Here is a 16,012-nt window from a genome sequence, read left to right as displayed (position 1 = left end):
ACGGCTTTACAGTATCAGGCGGGTTTTTTTTTATTATTGTTGAAGGCTTTACGGTTTCCTATTATTGCTTCCATCCACTACTTCATATTATGACAGTTGCGTCATCAGTAATCATATAACATCTCTTCGTTTTAATATTATATACTTTTTCTCTCGTGTTTTCCTGAACATGCATGAAATATTTGTCACTGGGCGGTAAAAATTAGCATCAATTTAAACTTGTGTTAGATAAGAAAAAAACATCTGATATTTATTTATTTGTTGGGATGGGGGACAGGAGATTTTCGTTTATGAATATGGTTGCCTGGTAAGAGCAAAACAAAAATAGGCATGATTAGCGACAAATTAAAATGAATAATGAAATCCTCTTTCCTTCTTCACTCCTCATCTATTGATTTAAACTGACTACTAGCCCAATCATGAGTATAGAAATTAGCGTTAATCACTAATGAAAATATAATAAAAAAAATGTAAAAAATTAAAAGTTCAATAAAATTGTAAAGTTTAATAAATAAAAGAAAAATTGAAATCAACTAGCAACCTCAATCAGACATGCGCCGGAAAGTAAACTTCAAAATGTTGATGGTTTTCTGTACCTAAAGATGAACCAAAATCCCGTTTCTAGAATTTCAAATAGTTGTCCCTTAACTGTTACTGTCCGTGTAGTTCTTATATTCATCCAGCTTATCGTCCTACAGATATGTCCTACTAAGGCAGCAACCATTTGATTTTCTGGGGGGGGCTATGGTTTTTTTTTCTGTGCAAACTTTTTTTTTCGCCTGCGGCGAAAAACAATCTATTTTTTTCGCGACAAGTCGAAAACAATTTTTTTCTTTCAATTTTAGCATTACATATAGTGGCAGCTGAGGGTGAAACAAACAATTTTTTTTTCTCAGAATCAAAAACAAATTATTTTTTTCTCCAAAAACTGGAAACAAACTTTTTTTTCCAAAAAAAACCATAGCCCCCCCAAGAAAATCAAATGGTTGCTGCCTAAGGCTGTCATACCATAAAAACGTTTATAACAAAGCTCACATTCTAGTATATCTTCATTAATTAATTTATGAATGTCATTTAGACTAAACGACGCCATGTTTGTTATGTGCCTCTGCTGTCTAAACCACCTATTTAAAAAGAAGAGGTGGAAGAGAGCCAGAAGATCTTCCCAATGCAAAAAAATGGAAATGGACCTCTTCTGGCTCACTACCGAAGAACAAAAAAACACGCCCCTAGTTTTATTGATCCAATTTGAATGTTTACAATGTACGTTTCATGGCTATTTACGTTATCCATCCGCCAAGAAATAGTCCTTTACCTGAAGTCAAAATTAAGCTTGTGTGAATATTTTTTTAATATCATAGTAATAAGAGGTGGAAAACTATACTTTTAAGAAAATTCACAATTTATTAAACAAGAAATAATAACGTTAATTTCAAGTCCTCTCGTCGAGTTTTAACGAACATTGTCAACTGTCATGGCCGATCACGCAGTGGTGCGATGAAGATAAACAACAAAATCTACGGCTGTGCAGCGTTCCCTGTTATATTGTAGTTAAAGACTTGGACAGTTGAATTATGGACTTCAAACTGTTTGTTATACAAAACAGGTAATGACATTTGATTGTTAATTTGTGTGGTGTTTGTCAAATTCAAACAGTGCGTGTTGAAGGAAGTAGCTGGATTTGGCGGCAAGGGCATTGCATTTGACTGTGTACAAATTGGCACTGGTGCGGTTGAACCCGATTTATCACTTCCATTTTCTGTATTGCCAAGTAGAATAGCAGAATACTGCCTCTTCTGTTTCTCAGAGGAGTCCTGATAGTAGGATTCCAAACTGGCCTCTGACTTGTGTCTGTTTTTGGCACACCTGATTGTGCCAACACAGTTACAGTTGTTGCCCTCACACAATGGTTTGTGTATATCTGACTAAGTCCAGCACTTTTAGATATGTCGACCATCATGTTGTTTAACAGTCTTTCCCCTACAGGCCTTGATGTGTACCACATCTCATCCTCATAATTTACTTTGGCTCTGGGTTGTTGAAAGAATATATTGGATGTAGGGTTCCTTTTAGAAAGATATTTCGTCAAGGCAGCAACGGGACAGTCTGGCTTTTTTGTTTCGTACATTCTAGGTTTTATAATATTTTGATTGTCATCGAGTCCCCCTTTATGATTCTTTGTCGTCTCACTCACTGCCATCTCTACGTAACGACGGCCACAATCATCTGATTTAACAACAAATGTTTTGTCAGTGAAAAACCTTTGGTTTTCCCGGCCCCTCCTTCCAAAACTCAAAACTAGGTCAAACCAAATTTTTCTTTGAAGAGTCTTAGGGTTTTGAGTTGATAAGGCATCTGATGACCTCAGTTTGTGCAAATCACCTTCTGAAATGGATGAATGACGTTTGGTCCTGTCCATTCCTTCCCTCTGAACCTTCTTAATCATGGCCAAAAACATTTTATTTGATTTAAGAAAAGCTGAATCATCAGACATGATGGAATACGTCTTACTAAAAGGTGGTGCCCTAAGGTGACTATTTATAGATGCCCGGATCCCAACTAAAGTACTCTTGGCATAATATTCTCCGTCTGTATTTCGGACCTCAGCATAGAATTCAGTCAAGGCATCATTCAATTGTTCAATTGTATAATTTTCAAATGTTGCATCTTTCTCTCTATAGGTTAACCACTCTGAAATTTAGAATTATGATACATGTATTGAAATAATTATACTTTATTTTATGCAATATAAAATTGAGAATGGATATGGGGAATGAATCAAAGAGACAATGTTCAACCCGACCATAGAATGCATGCATGTGGCAAAAAATCAACAGTAAAACTACAGATGGATGTCCAAAATCTTCAAATACACTTGCATGTATCTCATCAATTTATTTTTCAATACTCCTCTAAAAACTTTCACTTTTTACGAAAAATTGTTCTATTTGTAGTGTTTTTCATGCGTTATTAATGCAAGAAAACACTTAGCTTATGTACGTGTAGTCATAAACAATGGAAATTTACCTATGACATTTATTTGACATTGTATGATATAGCGTGTAAATTGTCTAATTTGCCTTTCTTTTTTTTTCAATTTAGCATTAAAAAACTTCTTTATATATTTTGCAGGTGCTACATGTAGATAAAAATGGAAGTCTCGTAAACTGTGTAAAACTAAGCAGCATGCGAATGATGTACATATAACATACAAGTGCAACGCATGATTAAATTTGATATGAAAAATTCATATAAAAGGCAATATGATTAAATTGGATATGAAAAATTCATATAAAAGGCAATATTGGAAGACGAGACAAAAGAAAACATTAAAGTCTATAAAAAGAAAGGACCAGTTGATCAAGATATAGTGTTGTGAAACATATGCATGATATATATGTATGCTAATTGCCTCGAAGAAATTGAGGAAGTTTTATAATTGCTTGTTGAATTGATTGTGGATTTCAAGGTATCTTGTGTAATACCATTAATAGGAAGATACGTGTGCAAACAAGATGTTGGGATGTATAACAGTATTTTAAATTTAGCAAATTTCATGAAATAATAAGTGAACAGAAATTTCAATCTTATGCATGCAGAAATATAAGACGAAACATATTGTAAAATTGTACAATGAACACTTGCAATTGCACGAATTTAGCGTTTGCAATGTATAAAGTTTAGTTTTATGGACAGTTAGCAGTGATTGCGGAAACTAATATAAGCTACATGTAGATCTATTTTGTTAATGATTACAATTATATTTTTTATGTTGTTTTTTTAAACATGTTAAAAGGAAAAGGAATTTCGAATACATACAAATCTTTATTATATACATCAATTTATTTTTATTTTAACACGTACGCCTAAATATCTTTACTCCATATTTGGTTTGCTTCTTGGTAGATTTGCTCAGTGCCTCGTCTAGTATATTTTCTTTCTCATTTGATGATAGTATCGGGAACCTCCCCCCAGTTGTCTTCTCTTTGTTTTCTTCTGCCATACCGTCAACCACCTCCATCATGTCGATTAAATCTTGGTCTTTTTCCGGATCATTCACCAGTTCCACTGTAATATATATATATATATATATATGACTATGGTCAAATTATGAACTGGCTTACTGTATATTTAGAAATAATAAATTAGTGCGATCTTGTAATTTTATACCTGGTTTGTTTTAAATTTTTGCAATATTAAGAAAAATCCTGATTAATTTGATTCATTTAAAAAAAAGAAGTTTTAATTTTTTTTTGTGATTATTTTCTCGTTTGAATTGTTTTACATTGTCTTATTGGGGCCTTTTATAGCTGACTATGCGGTATGGGCTTTGCTCATTGTTGAAGGCCGTGCAGTGACCTATAGTTGCTAATGTTTGTGTCATTTTGGTCTTTTGTGGATAGTTGTCTCATTGGCAATCATACTACATCTTCTTTTTTATATGACCAGTGCTGTCACTGTTTTTCGCAATAATTTTACACAGAAATGTTTTACACATCAGTAGTTTTACTGTCGCATATATCTGCGCTCCGTGTCACTAGGTAAACTGAATTTGCAACAGTAAAACTACCGATGGATGTCCGTCTACAAAGCTTCAAATAAAATAACAGTAATCTCTCAATTAGAAACTTTGGGTTATTTCCTCAATAGCCACTTTCATAGCACCTCCAGCATTTTTTCCCTGAATTTGATTTGACAGAGAACCCCCCTTTCCCCAAAGCCAAACACAGAGAAAGGAATAAAAAGTTTGAAACAACTACAGTTATCAATATTAGAACCTGAATTTTAAAAGGAAAGTGAATTATGAAGTTTTAAATTAAAGAAAGCCTGAATATTTCCCGTTTATTGTTACGGGATGTACATGTAGCGTGTTAAAATGTTTGACATGCTCTATCCTAGGAAGAAATGATGGTATAAAAGTATAAAAGGGTCAAGGTATAAGCTGTGCAGATTAAAATCTGCTTAGAAATTGTTCATTTGAAACCTACAAGCAACTCCATCAGTAGGGTTATCGCCCAAAACACCACTTGTGTCCGCGTCGTCTGCTGTTTCCACTGCCGGCACTGCTGTAGGTTCATGTTGATCGGCTTCTGACCCTTCTCCTGTTGTTTCTTGGGGTATAGTTAGATCAGCTGATTCTAAATCATCCAAAACATCTGTTTCCAAGAGGAAATTTGGTATCAACGGGCCCAAAAGATCTAGTTCTGTCATGTCAAAATCGTCGTCTGACGTAGCCATTGTTATTGTTTTGCGAAGTATTTATGTCACAAGATTCATACGCGAGGAATTTTGTGAAGCGGCTCCGACAGGTACATTGTAATTGTACGCTTGACAAGAGCCAATGAGAAAGCGTGTTTACATAAAGATTGCATTAGAATTCGGTATAAACCCACTCGAATGCAACGCCAATTTCATTCTGTACGATTTAATGTGATACCTGTTCAAATAAGTCAGAAATATATGAATTATTCATCTGATCAAAAAACACAAAAATAGGTTAAGTTAACTATACATTTAAATGCACACTATTATATGTGTACTCTAACTGTGTGCAAAAGTTGTGTACACAAATTGATGATCAATAGTGCAAGACAGTAACGGTATCCGGTCCGTTCGCGCCCAATACACTTTCGCACCCTACACGTTCGCACCTCGCACGTTCGCACCCAAGGTCCGTTCGCACTCTACACGTTCGCGCCCAATTTTAATTCAAATTTCAGTTGAATAATTGGAAAATCATGATTGTTGTTTTAAATCGCTTTGGTGTAAATACTGAATGTATTTATAGCTTGGTATGAGTAAAACATTGAATATTTTAAATGAAAAACACACAGCTTGGTCCCTTTGATCTGAAACAATGAAACAATAAAATATAGCAATACACTATTATAACCAAAACATTATAAAATTTATTCAACACACAAAAAAAAACGTAGTCAGAATCTCACTTTATTTTGAAACAAGTCAATGAAACAAAGTAATAGTTATAGCAATACACTAACCAAAGCATGATTAAGAGTACTGTTATTTAACACAAAATAACACTTTGACAGAATCCCACTTAATTAAGAAAGGATTATCATTTTTTTTTAACAATAAACACTATCCAAAACATCATGATTCAACACAAAAAAAAATGCTGTCTCACTTTATTTTGAGACAATGACAACAATTATACTTTTAAGAATACACTTGCCAAAACTTAATTACAAAGTTACTAAACACAAAACCAATTAAAATTTGGCGCGAACATGTAGGGTGCGAACGGACTTTGGGTGCGAACATATAGGGTGCGAACGTGAAAGGGGGCGAACATGAGTGGGTGCGAACGTGAATGGGCGCGAACGGACCCGGATTCGACAGTAACATGGCCATGGAGAGTGATGAAGTATTGTTTTTAGCAAAAGCAAGTGGGACGGTACTGATTTCGTCTGTCGTGCTTTATGTCGCATGGAAAAAAATCAGAAGCAAAGCTCCCAAGTAAGTCACATTCATTATATTCACATTATTTCATCAGCACTACAATTAATATAATAATTTCTGTACATATATACATAAAATTGAGAAAGGAAATGAGGAATGTGTCAAAGCGACAACAACCCGACCATAGATAGGGTCAACAGCCGAAGGCCACCAACGGGTATTTAATGTAGCGAGAAACTCCCGCACCCGGAGGCGTCCTTCAGCTGACCCCTTATAATATGTATAAGAGTACTAGTCAAAATAATAATTATGACGTCTTGAAAGGCTATTATAATTTTTTTCTTTGACGGGACTAGTATAGTACTAGTTCAGTGATAATAATAATTCTTTATTTGCAAATCAGACAAAAACCAATTTTGGTTATGGCAAATACATTGACAAAACAAACATGATCAAACATAATGAAAACTCGACAATATTATATGAGATATAATGATAAAAACAGTTATTATTCTCCTTTCCTCAGTTCAAACGATAATGGACGTCATACTAAACTCTGAATTCTAATATGACGTTCTTCTTTAGCTTTGGGTACAAAGCCATGTTCTAATTCGAATAGAACATGGGCTGCACGTGATTGACGTCACAATTGAAATTGCAACGTCAGACGAATTTTGAACAACACCAGAGATTAAAATGGACATTTTTGTTGGTGTTGTTCGCTAGGAAATTAAAAAAAAACATTCTAAAAGTAAGTTTAAATGTTTCTGTTCTTTTTTTATTGACAAACTGTTGATTTTTCTATAACGTTTTTGTTCATCAAATCAAAATGGCGACATTTCGAGCGTCTACTATAGGTCCGCTTCGAAGTACAAAAGTTCAAAATATTCCTATTAAAATCGAAATAATTCTATCATGCCATGCTCTATGCTCATTTTAACATGGGTAGGCATTATATTTGTAAACATTTAATACCTCGCTAACGCTTGGTATTAAGATATTAACAAATATAATGCCTACCCATGTTAAAATGAGCATAGAGCATGGCATGAAAGAATTATTTCTTAATTATACACAAGAAACTAAACAAAGGCTAGAGGCTCCTGACTTGGGAAAGACGAAAAATTGCGGCGGGGTTAAACATGTTTGTGAGATCTCAACCCTCCCCTATACCCCATGAATAGAGAGCAAAATACCATAAACATTAGAAATATATCATATTTGTGATTTCTATCATAAATCACTTGAGAGGTTTGTCACGCTTTTGTTGTGTAGTGTATAAGGGTAAACAATTGGGTGGTGGGATATAGGAGTAAATAAGTGAGGATGTAGGATATAAATGTATATAGAGCCACACCAATTTAATTTCTTGTTCTACGGATTTTTGGACTCCAAAATTTGGGGCGAGCGAGCGAGTTAAAAATTTTAATAAAAAAATATTTAATTTGCAAATTCTTGAGGCGAAGCTTGAAAAGTAAAGGCGAGCGATTATATTTTTTTTTGTAAACATAAAATAGTAGGTTTTGACAATATTAAAGCTTGATTTATCACTTGTACTTTGACATTTCTTTAATTTCTGAAGTATTTTTTCCCTGTTCACCAAGAAATAATTAAATCTGGTCTATGTATGTGTGACGGACAATGAGACAATTCTCCATCCAAGTCATAATCAGTTTGGGGGTAACCCCTTAATGTTATAAATATCCCTTTTACATGTTTTATGAGGGATCAATATAAGTTATAATATATTTTTTTGTACAAAAGGGCTGATATTTTCTCAAAGAACTATATATCTATCTAGTATTAAATGGTCAAAACATGTCCAAGAATTTTGTAATATTCCTGGACTTCAACCATGTTAAATTAACACATTTACTTTAACAGTTTAATATTATTCAAAATAAGTGGACCCCTCTTTTAGAAAAAGTTTAAAATATGATGTAACTCTCCTCTTTTTGAGTACAAAATTCTAAGTTTTCAAAGGTTTTGTATAGAAGAACCATACAAATCCTTGGTATTTCTATTTTCTTTTCTACATCAGTAAAATGACCCCTTGTCTGAGGGGTTGGTCTCAACCTGACAATAACAAATGCAGGTCAAAGTACGGCCTTTTACACAGGGCTTTGATACAGACCAAACAGCAAGATATAAAGGATCCAAAAAATTATTAGCGTACACAATTCGAACAGGAAAACCAATGATCTAATTTATATATCCAAACGGGAAAATACCAATGAATCACCTTTTTTTTTTTATTTTTTTAAAAAAGTTAAATTACGCACCTCAAATTTATTTCCAAATATTTTTTGTCTTATTTGTCTTTGTAAATATATATATAGGCCACGCTGCGCGCGCAAACAGTAAATAATCTTCAGATCATTGAAGGACTACTGAAAACCTAAAGAAGAAGAAGAACAACAACATCAACAAACGATAACTGCTGAACGACAGGCCCCTGAATCAATCAGGACAGGTGCATAAACATGCAGCGGCTATAGATAGTTTTGTTTTGCCAGCATACAATAAAATTGCAGTTGAAGGCAAATCCTTCAGAAGTTCTTTGTACTTTATTCTAACAACGAACATTTTTTGATAGGGAATATAAGTAAGGGGGAAGGAAACCAATGTTGATATCTCTTTATAATATTTACAACAACAAAAAAACGGTGCGGGAAATAGACATGATTACATTTCCGGATGCGGGAAGCGGGAATATAAAAAAAATAAAAAAATTCTGTTTTGAAAAAAATAGGTGCGGGCGGGTCCGTCGAACAAGGAATCAAATTGGTGTGGCCTAGTAATAAAAAATTGAATATGGGAAAATAAGAATAAAAAGAAACGTGAAGTTTGAAGCCTTTCAAAAAAAAGCGGGAAATTTTGCAGCTTCACTGTATTGGGAACTGGGATTTCATAAGTGTCCACACAATAACGTTATATCGCTACATCATACCTTTTTCAAAAGTATTCACATCAATTCAATATATTTGTAATTCATAGTAACGGTGGAACCTCTTGGGAAATTTGAGTCAGATGTGGATACCAAAATATTACAAATATCTATTTGATCTAAGTCTCTTTCCTCTTGCAACAGTATAATAGCATTTGACTTCTCTGTCCTTTAGTGATACTCATTCTAAATGTAACAACAAATTGAAAGAAATACATCCTCTTTGTTTCAATAAAAAAAAATGCCAACATAGATACCAATATTTTGTTTCAGGAAACGGATTAATCATAGTACCCCAAACAAGTATCTGATTCTAGATCTAAGACTGACACCATAAGGTGTTTGATTTGTTATTGACACTACATTTGTTATGTTCTGAGGACATATTTTTCATCAAACAATCGGCATTCTCATGGGAAACAATTGTGCTTTTTATCTTGTCGATTGTTTCTTATTCATACGAAATAGATTTCATTCGGGTGTTTCTCAGAAAAAATAAAAAGAAGTTGGCATTGCAATTTAAATTCATGCTTCGCTATAAAAAAAGATGTTCCTTCACTAAATATTTATAGTTGAATGACTATGAACGCATCTATCCAATCGAAATTATATAGTTAAGTCTGCCTGAAATCTTAAATAGACATGGACAATTGGGGTCGGTAGATTAAACAAAGACCAAACGGGGGAATTCAGTTTTCCAATTGTGAATTATGAAGCACCATTCCAGCAGCACCTCACATGGATTTTATATTAAGGCATATATCATATTTAGTAAGGTCTCCTTTTATCAGTATTGTTCGCTTTGTGCTACCTATTTTTTTGTATTATTTGGTTTTTTTTTTGGTTTTTTTTTGTTGTATTTTTAGAATTATGAGCTACATGTGTTATTTTCGGATTAGGTTAAGGAATTTGACCCGTGATAGGATTTATTACCACCGTACTTCATCACTTCAATGACCGTATATTCTTCTAATTTTAGGAAGGATCATCCTCGAGATACAGTAGTACTTCATCAGTTTGATCGAGGTCCATATGCACCCAGTATGACACCATATGCTATTAAAGTAGAAACTTACCTCCGTATGGCAAAGATTCCATATAAAGTAGGTATACATGTATGATCTATTATGTATATATTAAAGATAAATATGATTGTTTTAATCTGATTATTTACAGTAAACCCATACTTGATCTATATCATAATTATGGTAAACAGGAATACCTTCTCTTTTATTAAAATTTTCAAAACAACATGATCAAACAAAGAAAATGATATTATTTCATAAATTCTAACGATATTACCAAATTCAGAAACTCAGCAGTATTTCCTATTCATTTTATTGAGAGGTAGTTGATCATATTAAAATATACATGAGGAAATAGGTACACTGCACGCAAGCTTTACCTAATACCGTTTAAAAAGTAGGAGATTTGTTTTCTTTGACGATACTTGAAGAGATTTGATAGGCAAATTGACAAAGTGACTGCGCTTGATTCACGTCTATTAGTGCCTTATGCAGACTCCGTCAAAAGGCACCAACCGTGTGCTGTTGAGTCAAACTCAATTTAAATGGGAAAAAAAACAGCAAAAGAATTTATACTACACTCACTTTAGTATATTATATGTCTAGTGAATATATATACATATGCAAGTAATTTATTTCTGAATAAAAGTATATTTTTATATTTCTTATATATAACTGCCGCTTGTTTCAGAATGAACACGGTTTCACTCCCAGCAAAAAAGGAAAATGGCCATGGATTGAATACAATGGAGAGGAAATTGCTGACTCTGAATTTTGTATAGAATATTTAAATGATAAACTAGGAATCGATCTAGATAAACACTTTACAGCAAAGGACAGGGGAATAGCAAGAGCTTTCCAGAAAATGTTAGAAGAAAACACTTATTGGTATGTCAATTATTCAATCATATTTGATTTGTGACATATACACGTACATGTATGTCAGAATAACAAAACATACTTTTGATATAGAAAGTGACCATTATTTTTGTACTCAATGGCTTGAGAATACACTTTTGATACACGTACAGTAAAAAACAACATGTGGTATTTTTTTTCATTTTCCCTTTGTGCAAACTTTATAGGCAAAAACTATACATTAATTATAGGGATGTCAAGGAGTACTAGATGCCAAGGAGTACTAGAGTATCGCTCGGTGGAACCAAGTACCAAAATCATCAGCAGGACTGTTAATTACCAAACAAAGTTGAAAAATCGCATCGTCCCCGAAAAAGTTCACAAGATAATATTTTAAAATAAAAACAAAATTCGTTGCACCGTCTGTAGACCCTCAGAAAATGATTAAAGGCATCATCACCCTTTTGTGGACTATTAAATATGTTTTTAAGCTTCCAAATTACTGTTGTTTGAGTAATACTTTTTTTATAGATATTAATTATTTACTTGGTCTTGAATTACCTTGACAATTTCTTTTTGACTTTTCTTCTTTGGTAATGATTTGAGAATTGACCGATGTAATTAAAACAACCGATCTTTTGACTGCGATCTGTCATTCATTACAGGGCATGCGTACTGGATAGATGGGTATATGATGAAAACTGGACATCTTGTAAATTCATGAAAATTCCATCACTAACTGGTTATTTTATCAGACGACAAATGAAGCAAATGGCGTATGCCCATGGAATGGGACGACATAGTCCTAATGAGGTGTACCATATTATGGAGCTTGATTTCAAGGCTTTATCTAATTTCTTAGGTAAAGTGTTAATCATAGTGTAATATTTATTGCATTGCTCATGTGATAAGGAAACTAAGATTTCAGCTCCCTCAGACAAAATTGATCTTACAATGTAAAAGAATTTGGCTATTGTATATTCAGGACCATTTTGTTCACATAGCACTTCAATCTTTTCGGTTCTTTTACATCATGAGAAGCGCTTCAGATGCATGACATTTGTAACTTTAGGTGTTGTTTTCATTTTTATGCCGTTTTGATGGCGCGTCACTATTACCAGTCAGGTCCATGATGGAAAATGTCTTGAGTTCAGATGGTTTTCCATCATGGACCTGACTGATTACCAATCTAGAGTTTTTCCCCTTTACAAATCGAAAAAATGCTGCATTTCTATTTTTTCTCTCAAACTTTAGTTCGCCTCAACAAAATGTTATGAAACTAATACACAATGCTTATTACTACAAAAACAGATCCAGACTGAGTATTCTGTTGGTGTCACTTTTATCGTTCTAGAGTTATGCCCCTTTATAACGTTATATGCAAGAGGGGGCATCATCTGTATCCCATGGAAACGTTCCCAATTTTTTTCTGACATGCTGTATATACTATCAATAATCGAAATAATATAACAATGAATCTATGGAAATTTCCCTTGTAGAAAAATCTCCCGAAGTCCTTTATAATATTTGAATTGGTTAAAACAGGGTTTTCCCGCTAGGATGTAAAAAGATCTGTAGGTGGTTTGGGGGGAGGGTAGTCAATAAAACTCTATTATAGTGGTTCAGAAAAAATCAAATATTTGCCATTTGCAACTGTGAAATTCGTATTCTAAAGCGACTCTCGTTTTTTTTTTTCTCCGACTTCCTCGATCATGCACGTGAATACGTATGATGAAAGAAATATGACAGAAAAGCTATACATCAATTTCATTTTGATATGCCATATTAGGGTGATTGTGGTGAAAAGACGCTGTATAAAAGTCACTTTGTGGAGCACCTGGGATCACCCCTGGTATGCATTACTCAGTCTTCAGTTTTCCATGTTGTATTTTGTGTACTGTGTTGCCTCTTTTTGGTCGTTTTTTGGTGTGTTTGTCATGGCATTTTCAGTATATTTTCAACTTATGAGTTTGAATGTTCCTTTGGTATCTTTCGCCTATCTTTTAACTGGCATTGTAGTGTAGAAATTGGAGCGTGTAACATTATTTTAACTTTACTTGTACTTCTGTTTTAGGTAATAAAAAATTCCTGCTAGGAGACAAGCCATGCCAAGCAGACTGTAGTGTATTTGGTCTGATGAGTAACGCTTACTGGCAATCGTTCGGAACTCAAGTAGAATCAACAATCAAAAGTAAGTATCATATTTCCCAAATGTCCTGATCATTCTTGTATGTGTGGCTTCCGAATGAAAATTTTAGATTCAATAAATTCTAAAAAGTATAAAATACTATTTATGAACTGTTTAACACTTTCATTATTATTTGAAGTGTACGAAATTTATACCAGCACGTAGTTTAAAAAATAATCTATTTATGAATACGACGACAGGAACATTTCTGTTCTTACATTGGACCTCTCTGTTGATTGAAATTTAATAGTGTTACTAGTACTTTAAAATGGATTCTGGTTAGGTAATGTGTATTGTAACAGAAAACATTTTCATGAATGATTGACTTGGTATTATTATTTCAAACTACCCAGTAAAAACCTTAAAGTTCTGTTTCTTATAGCCCTTTAGATTTTCTATAAAGGAATTATAAAAATATATGCATACTGGCGTAAATATATTGACACTGTCAAAAAGCTTCCAGCTAAAACAAATATGCTGCAGAAAATCTAGTTTTTTTTTTTCTTCACTTTTGCTACAAGTATAAATGAACAATATGAAAAAATGAAGAAAAAAAACCAATGCAAACCGTTTACTGATTCTCTATCAAAATATGCATTTTCCTCAAATACACAAATATTGCTGACATATAAAATGATCTTGTCAATAAAGTACTTTGATAACTATAGAAAAACTGAACTCAGCTGAAACAATTTAGAAATCTGTTTTTTTTTTTTTTAATTTCAGAGTATAAAAACTTATGTGACTATTGTGAACGGATGAAGGAGACATTCTGGCCTGACTGGGACGAATGTATTACTCATGGAAATACAAAAGAGGCAACTAAATGATTAGTGTTTTTATAATGAGATTTTTTTGTACATACATGTATATTAATAAAACATTGGGATAAATAAAATTCTTGCTTTCATATTACTCTGATGTTAATTAAATTGGTGCAGATGTTCATGAAGTGAATGGATTAGATTAAGTTAAATAAATACTTAAAATCCTGCATCGGGTTCATATTGATAAAAAAAAATATCGTTAAGTGTGTCAATAGGAATCGGACGTATCTGTTTATTTTGACCGAAATTTTAAAAGGCTTTTGTGTCAGATTTCGAGTGGGATCTTTCTTGATATTTTTTACATTAAAATGTATACTTCATATACATTTTGGTTCAGTATTTTCTTATAATTTTTAGCAGTAGTGCAGAAAAGTTGTTTGATCTCTGTAGATCTATTATGCTTATATGTATTTTAACCCGATGAAAAGCATTTAGTTTTTCTTCTTTATTTAACCGAGGGTTTGATTTTTATTAAGTTGGCCTGCTAGTAGACCTCATATTTTTTTTATCACTAAAATGTCATCTTTGCTAGCCAAAGGTTACGATCCACTCCCCTCCTCTCCAGTCACATTTGTGATCAGACAGATGTGGAGATGAGGGGAGTGGGTCGTAATCATTGGCTAGCGAAGATGGGGTTATACACCTGACCATTGCTGTATAGTTTGTCACGAACAAGTCTCACTTGTTTGCCTAAATTTTTTATTCATTTCATAGTTATAAGTTTGACGAAAAACTGGAAAAAACATTCCATGGAAAAAAACACCAAAAAAATCAATTTGCAATTTTCATGTTTTGCATTGACTTTGTAAGTTTCATAACGTCTATTTATATAGTTGATATTGCATCATTTTTGGCATTTTGTCAAATGGGGGTCATCTGATATATCAAATTGAAGGTCTTAATAAACTCTTCTTGAAATGAAAATTTTAAACCTCTTTTTCATCCCAGGGGGTAGGGTGGGGTCATTTAATGCAAAAATTCAAATTTCTCGGATGGTAAGGTTGTCGCATATCAAATGAAAGAACATAAAGCGTACAATTCAAATTTCAAATTGACGTCCCCAAAAAATTGGTTAGATGGGGTCATTGAGTGCAAAAAATACATTTTCTTTTAAGATAAGGTTGTTGTATATCAAATGAAAGGTCATGATGTGTATATTTGAAATATCAAATTCCTGACCTCCAAAAATTAGTTGGATTGGGTTATAAGTGCAAAAATTAAATTTTCGAGAACATGGCGTTGTCACATATCGAATGAAAGATCATCAAATCTATGTTACATATATCATACTTCCGAACTCAAAAATGTAGGCGGATGTGGTCATTAAGTGTAAAAAGCGAAAAGTTTCAGAAGGTATGCTTGTCGTATATCAAACAAAAGGTCGTACAAGGTACATTACGAAAACATAACTTTTACAGGAAAGACCTTTTCAGTTGGTGTAATCAGGGGTGTACATAATTTTACACCGTTGTTGAAAATTCAAACACCCTGAGGCGCAGCCGAATGGGTGTATGAATTTTCAACAACGGTGTAAAATTGTGTTCACCCCTGATTACACCAAGATAACGAATTTATTTCTTATGAACAATTCCTTTACTCATTTTGAAACCAGGATGTAAAATTGTAAAAATGGTAATGAAAAATTTCCAACGTGATATTTTTTCAATGTCCGTGTTGCTGCACATTGTCAAATACTTTTTTACTTTATCTTTGGAAAAAATTCTGAAAATTGTGATCTTTTGAG

At 33.2% G+C, this 16,012-nt stretch overlaps 1 protein-coding gene and 1 long non-coding RNA gene across 3 annotated transcripts; both read left to right on the top strand.

Annotated features, from left to right (window-relative positions):
• The first annotated feature begins 1,328 nt into the window (after positions 1 to 1,328).
• LOC143062984 (uncharacterized) lies at positions 1,329 to 3,835 on the top strand. Its single transcript, XR_012974901.1, has 2 exons — positions 1,329 to 1,606; positions 3,133 to 3,835. It is a non-coding gene; the product is annotated as an uncharacterized LOC143062984 (long non-coding RNA).
• Positions 3,836 to 5,557: 1,722 nt separating this feature from the next.
• Positions 5,558 to 14,339, top strand: LOC143062982 (failed axon connections homolog). 2 transcript variants are annotated; one of them, XM_076234865.1, is made up of 7 exons: positions 5,558 to 5,599; positions 6,368 to 6,480; positions 10,350 to 10,473; positions 11,087 to 11,283; positions 11,919 to 12,115; positions 13,328 to 13,444; positions 14,168 to 14,339. In XM_076234865.1, exons 2-7 carry the CDS (start codon positions 6,368 to 6,370, stop codon positions 14,269 to 14,271), a joined length of 852 nt encoding a protein of 283 aa, XP_076090980.1. In that variant the 5' UTR covers positions 5,558 to 5,599; the 3' UTR covers positions 14,272 to 14,339. The 2 variants fall into 2 exon arrangements, with proteins under 2 accessions (XP_076090980.1, XP_076090979.1); XM_076234864.1 differs by lacking the exon at positions 5,558 to 5,599 and having other exon boundaries at positions 6,333 to 6,480.
• Positions 14,340 to 16,012: the final 1,673 nt, after the last annotated feature.

The sequence above is a fragment of the Mytilus galloprovincialis genome, chromosome 2 (genome assembly GCF_965363235.1).
Source record: "Mytilus galloprovincialis chromosome 2, xbMytGall1.hap1.1, whole genome shotgun sequence".
NCBI lineage: Eukaryota > Metazoa > Mollusca > Bivalvia > Mytilida > Mytilidae > Mytilus > Mytilus galloprovincialis.
The sequence above is the reverse complement of the archived record's forward strand: the minus strand, read 5'-3'. Positions and strand labels throughout refer to the sequence as shown.

Bases quoted from the DNA above. Each gene is read 5' to 3' on its own strand.
- LOC143062982 (XM_076234864.1), top strand. From the start codon at position 6,335: ATGGGCGCGAACGGACCCGGATTCGACAGTAACATGGCCATGGAGAGT. The intron at 10,474-11,086 runs GTAGGTATACAT...CGCTTGTTTCAG, and splicing joins TGGCAAAGATTCCATATAAA to AATGAACACGGTTTCACTCC. The intron at 12,116-13,327 runs GTAAAGTGTTAA...CTTCTGTTTTAG, and splicing joins GGCTTTATCTAATTTCTTAG to GTAATAAAAAATTCCTGCTA.